The sequence below is a fragment of the Agrilus planipennis genome, unplaced genomic scaffold (assembly GCF_000699045.2).
Source record: "Agrilus planipennis isolate EAB-ADULT unplaced genomic scaffold, Apla_2.0 scaffold25, whole genome shotgun sequence".
Lineage (NCBI taxonomy): Eukaryota > Metazoa > Arthropoda > Insecta > Coleoptera > Buprestidae > Agrilus > Agrilus planipennis.
In genome coordinates, this window is record NW_020439112.1 from 248,208 (window position 1) to 258,901 (window position 10,694).

The following is a 10,694-nucleotide window of genomic DNA, read 5'->3' on the forward strand; positions in this document are numbered from 1 at the left end:
AGTAGAAAATAATATTTTAATTACTTTGAAGCAATGTGCATTACAGAACAATTGACAAAATCATTGACACTTATATACATCAATAATAATTTATAATTAGTTATTTTTTGAGTCGGTGCTAGCCAAGCAAAAATAACCTTCATAGCTACCTAGAGTTTAAATAAAAGAAATCGGATGAAAACTTTGTTGCAAAGACAGGATTAAACTGACCCTCTTGACTGGCATCGACTCCAAAAATAACTAATTATAAATTGAAAATGTATATAAGTTACAATGATTTTGTTGATTCAGTGTAATGCACTTTGCTTTGAAATAATTAAATTTTTCTACGTTTTAGAAGTTTGTACATGTAGGTATAGTCTTGAAGTTGGTTTTTATTATTTTTTTCAGAAAATTAACTTTATTTTTCAATTTTTAGTGTGTACATATTTTATGGTTTTGTTGATTTTTTCAAAAAGCACTGAATCAATTTTGATAAAATTTATATGGGACCACCTTTGAAGTATGAACTACCAACCAAAAAAAGAATAATCAAAATCAATTTATAATTTGTGGAGTAATCGCAGAATTGATAGACAAAAAATATATAAAACACATTATGCGTCCCTATAAAATTTGTGGGTTTTCCTCGATTTTCCCGGGATCCCATCATCAGATCCTGACTTGGTGCCAATGGGACCACCTAGGAAGTACACCCTTTTACACAAAAAAAGAATTTCTGGAATCGACCCAGCCGTCTTTGAGTAATCGGGGAACATACATAAAAAAATATTTCGATGAATTGAGAACTTCCTTTCTTTGAAGTCGATTAAAAAGATAAGCTTCCACAGCCGGCGCAATCCGAATAATGTAATCCTTTTGTGTGGATAAACACCAAATTGGTCGTAGGATTTTGTAAAATTTTCAATGGGAAATCTTGGAAAAGTCATATAATAAACTCCCAATAGAATAGAATTTGTTCCTTTTGATTTATTATTCGTGTATCCGAATGACCTTTACTGTAACATTTTTTTTACGTACGTGGAATTAGGAATGCAAGGGTATTTTTCCAATTTGCATAAGAATACTTAGGTACATACGTTAGATGTAGTGTCCACTAAATATTTATGTGAGAGGTAGAACTGAAGCAACCAGCGTGATATCATTCCAAAGGAATTTACAGTATTTGAAGTTTGAATAGTATACAACAGTCACAATTCGTATTCGTATAAATTCAATTTATTTGTGGGAGTGTAGGATAATAATGTCATATGATGAATCCTAATTTAAATTTATTATTAATAAATGATCAAGCTGATAGCTCTTGGCGCAATACTTTAAATAGGTAATTAAGAAAATAACAGGTAATTTTATTATTAAAGGATTTCTATGTACGTTTCGCCTTATTAGGACATCGTCAGTGATTACATTATAATATATGTGTGAAATTATCTAATGATAAGAGTATCATTTTTATAATTATTACATTAAATTATTATTGTTTTTTAATAGAATATAAAAGAAGACCTACTAAAAATTGTGCAAATAATTATCATCATCAATCCTTAGTCATCATTATTTACGTTTTTTAAGAAAACAAAGTCCGACGAAGGACGTCTAAATTTCAACATCGCGTTTTCGTCTGTAGAAAAAGCTAGGCATGTAATTTAATATATTTTAAAACGGGTAAACACCCAATAATTCAGTAATTTTTTACCTTCTGTAGATCCTATCACAATAAGTACGGTAATTTGTAAATTACATATTTTGTTATACCTTGACCGACTCTTGCAACCTGAAGTAGCATAATTAGCGAAATAAAATATTTTAATTCAAAAATTCCTGTTATGTACATATGCATAATACTGTTTAACATATTAATCTCATTAATATTAATAGAGAGCTAAAAGTTTGTTTGTGGAATAATTGGTAGCAGTGTTTTATTTCTGATAAAAATTATTGCATTAGTTTTTGATAGTTAACTATAATAATGTAGATAATTGTTTTAATCAAACTATTTCGATAAAATCATATTACCTGCTATGTATTAGTATTAGTTTATATAACAAATAACTAATAATTAATTAATTATCGTAATAACTTGTACGTATGCACATTACTATAATACATACTTAATCGATCATCATGAAATTTTGTACATACATCGTCAGGGGTACACAAAAAGATATAGGGTAGGTACCTTATCCAGAAAACAAATACTGTTCCGAGGTATAGAAAAATTAGTTTCATGTAGTCGTCGATGATCTTTGATACGAATTTTGGACATCAAGGCGAAAGAAAAACCGAGCGGCATGGCCTAGAGGTTTAAACCATTGCTTAGCATTCGGGAGGACGCCGGTTCGATTCCGGGTCCGTCTGCCTTGGTCCAAGTTTTTCTGTGGTTTCCTTGGATCACTTAGGCAAATGCCGGGGCAGTAATATTCCACAGATAATCTTTCATTCTCTTCTGTCTTCATTTCGTCTGTCTCATCTTTCTCACCCGAACCACCGCCCACCCCATTCCCACGATTCCTGAAAGGAGCCTAAGAGGGCCTTCCGCCCTACCTTCCGGCATAGTCCGGAGGGACTGCCCGCCCACCAGCATTATTGGCTGGTGGGAATGAAACACCCAAAATTTTTTTTTTCGGGTAAAACCTGTCAAGAAATTTTGTAGACACATTGTTAGGAGTATACAAAAGGACTTAGGATACCTTTTATGCAGAAAAAAAATACTGTTCCCGAGGTGCAAAAAAATTGGTTTTATGTTGTCGTCGATAATCCTTTACACGTTTGCAGGACATCGACGTATGTGAAGCCGCGATAAAATCCTAATATGTACTTGCATACATATTTGCTAGTCTTGTTAAAATACTTTTTTAAAAAGATGCTTTCTTTATGAGAATATTGCTATTTGTTTAAAATACTCATGGCATTTCTTGAGTTATTGTACCTTTTTAACAGTCAAAAACTTGTACCATTAGTAGGGTTCCGTGCCTCGAAAGGAAAAAAGGAATTTTTATATTCGATAAGGTCTGGGGTTGTAGCTCCTTAAGCTCCTTTTCTTTGATGAGGAAACTGTGTACTTACTATACAACTTCCGGCTTTATTTCATCTTTTGAATTTAACTTTTGTACTTGTGTCCCAATTTTACGTAATTGCATTGCAATTGTAAAAAATATTACAAGGATGGTTCGTGTATTTAATTTCTAATTTATAAATTACGAAAAAACTTTTCTGCACTACGCAAACTATATAGTAATGCAGTAATTAACAACATCATAGGTAATTTTGTAATCTATTCCAAGGCTCGCGTTATCGGGACAGGATACGTATACGCTGGTATTATGCAGAATTTCGTAATCGGTGTGATTTTAACAAATAGTTGGCGATGTAATATGTAAAAATTGCGCAATGAAATATCATACGTTATGGGTATTCATTTATAATAATATAAGATAGTTTTGTAGAGATAAAGCGAGAACAACGAATCTGAAGAATTTAGGTCGCGGAAACTTTGTTAAGTAAATGCATTTTAAAGTGTAGGAAATTGCATTTGTTCTCGAAAAGAAGGAGTAGAACACGTATTTTGCACCTAGAAGTAAAATTTACATGCACAAATCCCTAGGGATTTGTCCTTTCAGAAACTCTATAATCTAACACGAGCAATTCTTTATACACTAGCGGCGAGTTAAGAATCAAACATAGGGATATTCTAGTAGCAATATGCAATCATCAAAAGGTGGCATCATCTTTTCTACAAATCCCTTAAGCCAATAAGGAAATCTAAGTTCAATTAATGTAATTGAAAGTTTTTAAAGGGCTGTTACTTTTTGTTCAAAAGATTTTGAGAATTCAGTTAGTTTAAGGCAGTTTTTAGAGCTTTTTCACTTTATCATAAGGTCGTCAGTCCTAAGACTGGTTGGACTGGACGCGTACTTCCACTCTTTCCTATCGTTAACTAATCTTCGCATTTCCTTAAAACTAAAGCATCCCAGATCCTTAACTATTTGCGTAATGTAGGTCAACATCTACTCCTCTTAACACCTGTTTCTGCCTCTAATATGTCTTTTTCGCTTGTAGGATATAAAAAAATGAAGAAATAGTGGCAAATAAATGTGTAACTTTTGTGTCCGGTGATCGTTTTACCTTACCTGTATATGTATAGAGAAATATGTACCTACACGTATTTGTACTTGCTGTAAGTATTTTGAGTAAATTTACATGGTAACAGTGTTTTGGACTAATAATAAGCATAGGAACCGGTGGCAGAAAAGGCATAATAGTATTGGGCCATCGGTCTGAAGAGGTCCTCGGTCCGAGAGACAGTGGGGACAGGAATTATAACAAATTATTAAGATTTGAACAATCCGTACTTTCTATAGGGTTGTTCGGAAAGTCATTTCGTTTTTTTTTGTGGAAATGAAAGACAGTTTTCGTATAATAAACAAATACTTTATTAAATTATATATTGACCGTTCTGGTCCAACACCTTTTGCCATCTTTCTGGTAGTAGCATAATTCCACGCTCATAAAATTTTTGGTCTTTGCTGGCAAAAAACTGATCGAGGAGGTTTTTGACCTCCTCATTTGAGGTGAAGGTTTTACCGTCTAAAAAATTTTGGAGTGACCGGAACAAATAATAATCCGATGGTGCCAGGTCTGGAGAATATGGTGGGTGTAGCATTGTATCCCATTCAAGCTGTAAAAGCTTTTGGCGAGTGACCAAACTTGTGTGAGGTCTCGCGTTGTCTTGGTGAAACACTACACCTTTCCTGTTGATTAGTTCTGACCTTTTCTGTTGAAGTGCATCATTCAGTTTGTCCAGCTGATGACAGTAGACTTCCGAATTAATCGTTGTGTTATCCGGTAAAAGCTCAAAAAAAACGATTCCTTTAAAATCCCACCAAACAGACAGCATCACCTTTTTTTGGTGAATATCGGCTTTGGAAATGGTTTGAGCCGGTTCATCTTTTTTGCTCCATGACCTCTTGCGTTTGACGTTGTTGTATACAACCCATTTTTCGTCCCCAGTGATGATGCGCTTCAAAAACGGATCATTTTCGTGACGTTTGAGAAGCGAATCGCAGACGTCAATGCGGCGACACAGATTTCTCTCTGTGAGAACATGGGGAACCCATACATCGAGCTTCGAGGATAATCCCAGGCCTTTCAAGTGGTCATAAACTGTTGAATTTGATAAATTTAACCTCAATCCGATCTCACGTGTTGTTATTCGCCGGTTCACATCAACTAATGCCTTTATCGCGTCTTTATCAGCTTCAACCGGCCTTCCCGAACGTGGTGCATCTTCGACATCAAAATTGCCGGATCGAAATTTAGCGAACCAGTTCTGGCACTGGCGTACTGTCAACACACCTTCTCCATACACATCAGTCAATTTCTTTCTGGCTTGAACAGCATTTTTACCCTTTCTGTAGTAAAACAGTAAGATATGTCGAAAATGCTGCTTATCGCTCTCCATATTTAAAAGGGCACCAACCAAAAACTACTGCGTAGAATTAATTGGAATTTTTCACACACAAGCCTTGCTATATGAGCTCTCAAAGCATATAAAAATTATACGGCTTAAATGTGAAGTTGGGTGCAAAAGATTACAATTAAATCCTCTGTCGGTAAAAAACGAAATGACTTTCCGAACAACCCTATATTTTAGAAAGACATTCATGCGCTTCACATTTTCATAAAATTCTAGAGAGCTGCTATCAAATAATGTTTGTCTGTCACTTTAAGCAGTCTTATTGTAGTTTATTTATATAGTATTTATATTTGTATTTATTGTTATTGATTAATTTAATAACTAAATGGCATGCCACAAGTTGCCAACAATTCGAGAAATAGTTCCGGAAGGTGCCGAAGAACAGTCTATTGAAGACGAATTAACGGATTCTAACATTAAATTGCAATACATTAGCGCTACCTTCGGCGTAGAGGAAGCGGAAGGCGAGTTGCACGAAGAGATACATAAATACGAAGACGAACCGTCGTGTAATGTATCAGAATGTAAAAGTCAATCGGAAGACCAACTAGCAAGCATTAATTGCATACGCTATGCGGACAAGGAGGCATTCGCCAATTACGTAGTCGAAAGTACTCTTCGATTAACGGCTAAGAAGATGTACGAATTGGAATGTTGCAAATTCGAGGATTATCCGTGCAGTTTGGACTCGGATATTTTCGGAATTAAATTCTGCAAACCGTTCTACCCTGTAATGAAACAAAACGGTCTTGAGGACGTACTATTCTACTTCAAATGGCCCAGTGTTGGCGAGTTTACTCCTAGACTAGGAGGCAAGAAAATTTTAGAATTCATGGCCAGTTGGTATACAAGAGAAAAGTGGTACTACTGCTTAGAAAGTATCGGTTATGAACGAAGCGGCTTGAAAAATTTGTTTTATTACAAGAGCACATGGTCCTTATCAACAAAACCGTATCCCGTGCCTCAAGTTACGGCTTCTATATTTTTTACTATTGTCATCGAGGACAGCATTCCGCTATGTTGTCCCGTAAAAGTAACCTACAAAATAGAAGGATCTTCTCTTGAACACGTTCCGGGAAGAATAATATTTCGGGAACGGTGGCTTTTAGATTTACTTCAAGCAAAAAAGAAAATTCTGAAAAGGATCAAATTCTAACGAGTTATTTTAAGTTTTGTGTTATTATTCTTGTATTGCGTATAAATATACATTTTTTTAACGTAATTTATTCTGATACGTGAACTTTTAGTTTGAGACGTAGAAATAGGAATAAAGAGGGACAGAGAATGGCTTGGTAGATAGTTAGGGATGCGTGATGTTCTACGTAGCTTTCGGGAAATACGAAGATTGCCTCGGAATAGGAAGAACCTACTACAGGTGTTTGTCTAACCGATGATTTACGTATTATTGTGATTCTGTATTTTAATTCTAAATTAATTAATTCCTAATTATTTCCCTAAACATGACACACCCACATATTTATTGGATCTAGAATTATCTTGAAGGAAGGTGGAAGGATCTTGATTTTATGATTTTTGATCTATCTACCATGAAATTCTGTACACTCATTTTCAGGGGTACATAAAAAAACATAGAGTGGTTAGAGTACTTAAAAATGTAGGGATGAATTACAAAGATAGAAGAGTGATACTTAGTTTGCATAAAGAGCAACAGGCAGTTATAGAGCTGGCGATGCAACGTAGAAAAGTAAATATTAGGAAGGGAGTCAGGCAGGGATGCACACTGTCACCGCTACTTTTTAATCTATACATCGAAGACGGCATCAACATCATTAAAGACAGTACAACTGTAGGGATAGACGTGCAAGGGCAAAAGATTAGTATGCTCAGATTTGCATATGATATAGCAGTATTAGCATCTAGCAAGGAGGACCTAGAGATAGCTTTAAATAAAATGGAAGCGGTACTGACAGATCAGTACTGTATGAAAATAAATAAAAGTAAAACTAAAATACTGGTATGCAAGGGAAGAAAAAGTAGGGAAAGAGCGAATATAAAGATAGGAGACGAAAGATTAGGAGAAGTGGCTAATTTTAGATACCTAGGAAATCAGATAAGTGAGGATGGAAGGAGTAGTAGGGATATAAAGCAGAGGATAGCGCAGGGTCGTGTCGCCTTTAATAAAAAGAAGTCACTTCTATGCTCGCGAACGGTTAATTTAGAAATTCGAAAAAGATTGATAAAAGGTGTATGTTTGGAGCACGGCATTGTACGGGTGCGAAACATGGACAGTCGGCGCGGCGGAAAAGAAAAGGCTAGAAGCGTTCGAAATGTGGTGTTATAGGCGGATGATGAGGATATCGTGGGTAGTAAAGGTTAGAAATGAAGAGGTATTGGAAAGAATAGGAGAACAGAGGACTCTATGGAAGTAAATAAAAAATAGGCGAGATAGGTTGGTAGGACACCTTCTCAGGCATGAAGGTCTAGTCAGAGACATATTAGAGGCAGAAATGGAAGTTAGGAGGGGTAGAGGTAGACCTAGATTAGATTAATCTTCGCAAATAGTTAAGGATGTGGGCTGTTCTAGTTTTAGGGAAATGTGAAGTTTAGCTCAGGATAGGAAAGAGTGGAGGTACGTGTCCAACCAGTCTTACGACTGATGACCTTATGATGATGATGATGATGATGTGGTCGTCGATGATCTTTGACATGTATTTTGGACATCAAAGCGAGCAAAACTGCGGTAAAACCTATCATGAAATTTTGTACACACATTGTCAGGGGTTTTGAAGAATACATAGGGTGAAATCTAGTAATAGTATAATTTACAATTATACCCCGAAGGAGAGTTAATTTCTAATTCGAGAAATTACCTATTAGGTTTTTCATTTTCAATTTATTGATTGATTTTGGATTTGCTGATTTTAAAAAAAGAAAATAGTTCTAAACTAATTTCAAGCATATTATATAAAACACAAACGAATGTAACAAGTTTGATTTTGGAATTTGGAAAGTTTCAATAAATGTTTTCGCATAAGGACTGACCCAAAATTTTGCAAAATGAATTTGGACCTCTTTTTATTATGTTTACGTTATGATGTTGAGCAACTGTGTGTCCTTATCAGTTTTGAGAAAAATATTGTTCGATGAGCGGTTCAACCTGAAGGTGGCATTAAATTTACTGTTTGGCGCCGCAATTACGTCTCTTTTTAACCATGACCTATTACGAAATTCTTTAAACGATCGTGTACTGAATTAACTCACTTCGCATGCTTAAAACTTGATTTTTTCATAAGGAAATATATATGCACCCGTCAAATACAATAACGATTTTTTTATTAGCCCTCAATTGTATCATTTCGTAACTTTAAAACTTTAATATTTCAATTAAAACAAAAAAAAACAATAAAAAGCCAGTATCGTTTACAACAAATGCTAGACAATTATTTAGTTTAATAGGTCACACAAGAAGAGCACTAGGGAGTGTCCTCTAGGATCCACCCAAATAAATGTAACAGCCACTAAAGGGGATTTTAATTGGAGATAATCACATTTCGAACTCATTTAACCTTTTCTTTTCCGCCGCGCCCACTGTCCACGTTTCGCACTCGTACAGCGCCGCGCTCCAAACATATACCTTTAACAATCTTTTCTAATTTAACTATTCGCGAGCACAGAAGTGATTTCTTTTTATTTAACGTGACTCGACCCTGCGCTATCCTCTTCTTTATATCCCTACTACTTTCGTTCTGACTTATCTTTATATTCGCTCTTTCCCTATTTTTTCTTTCCTTGCATACCAGTATTTTTGTTTAACTTTTATTTATTTTCAAACAATACTGTTTTCTTAATAGCGCTTCTATTTTATTTAAAGCTGTCTCTAACTCCTCTTTGCTAGATGCTAATACTGCATATCTAAGCATACTAATCTTTTGCCCCTGTATATCTATCCCTACAGTTGTACTGTCTTTAATGATGTTGATCGCGTCTTTGATGTATATACAGTGTAAACTCTACATAACGACACTTAAGGGAGTGAACATTTTTCGGCGTTATAAAGAGTGGTCGTTAAATGGAGAGAAATAAAAGATACTATTTTACTATTCTATAATAATATGCATTTACCAATATAGTGCACATTTTGCACACGAACATTATTATTCATACATTGCGTATAGCCTGTTATCTTCGTCTGATGTTTTTTGCTGCTCCAATATTTTAATTGTATTTTGTTACGTATCTTAATCATATCTTGAGGTACTGCTGGATCAACTTGATTATATAAAAAGTATTTTTTTAATAGTTTCGCTGCATCAGGTGCTTGTTTGATGCTTGGTGGACGGACAGGATCGTCTTCTTCAACAACGTACACAGCTGCAGTTCTTACCTATTTCGGCAACTTAGAAAGTACTGCTCAATGATTTCTAATGCCGCATTGTTGTCGTTAAATAGAGTGAGCGTGACGCTATATAGAGTGTCATAATGTATATAAAACAATGTAAACCAACCAAAGTCAAGCAATTTCGACGTTTTAAGGAGTTTGTCGTTAAATCGAGTGACGTTATAAAGAGTTTACACTGTATTAAAAAGTAGCGGTGACAGTTTACATCCCTGTCTGACTCCCTTCCTTGTCAATTTAAAGTACGAAATTATTTAACTTACAGAACTTTTTGTGTATTATATTGGTTGCTCCTACAGGTACCTAATATTTAATGTTAATTTAGGTTTATTAGGATCTTTCATTGTTTATCTGTAATGTTTGTAGGTGAAACCTTTTTCAATGAAATTGATTGAATTATCAATCATTTCCATAAAAACAAATAAAAATAAAACTGTAAAATTCCTAATAATCCGTAATTGTACAGGACATTTCCACATAACTTGAATGTGGGCACTTGCCCGACACAAAGTGCATCGTTTGCATTACCTTAGCTCTGTCTTTGATCTAAATGTATTCCTACTGCAATTTCGTCTTTATCACGTTGGCTTTAAGCCCCACTTTGTAATTGTTGGCCCGCTTAGGCCAGTGACATGCAGTGCAGTTTGTTGCTGATGTGAATCGTCGACCACTTTCAGTTTCGTACGCATAGAAGTAGCGGTGTGTTGTCGTGATCGCGTCTACCGCGAGTTCGCGGGGATTCGATGTTCTGTTTTTTTTTTTTATTTATTTATTTCGTTATCTTTTTGTGTTTCGTTGTTTGTTTATTGTTGCGCGTATATTTTTTTTGTATCCGTTCGCTACACGCCAGAGTCGCACGTC

The 10,694-nt window shown here is 35.1% G+C and overlaps 1 protein-coding gene across 1 annotated transcript; it reads left to right on the forward strand.

The window, feature by feature from the left end:
- Positions 1 to 5,718: 5,718 nt before the first annotated feature.
- LOC108738440 lies at positions 5,719 to 6,698 on the forward strand. Its single transcript, XM_018471850.2, has one exon. The coding sequence runs from the start codon at positions 5,802 to 5,804 to the stop codon at positions 6,630 to 6,632; it is 831 nt and encodes a 276-aa protein (XP_018327352.1). The 5' UTR covers positions 5,719 to 5,801; the 3' UTR covers positions 6,633 to 6,698.
- Positions 6,699 to 10,694: the final 3,996 nt, after the last annotated feature.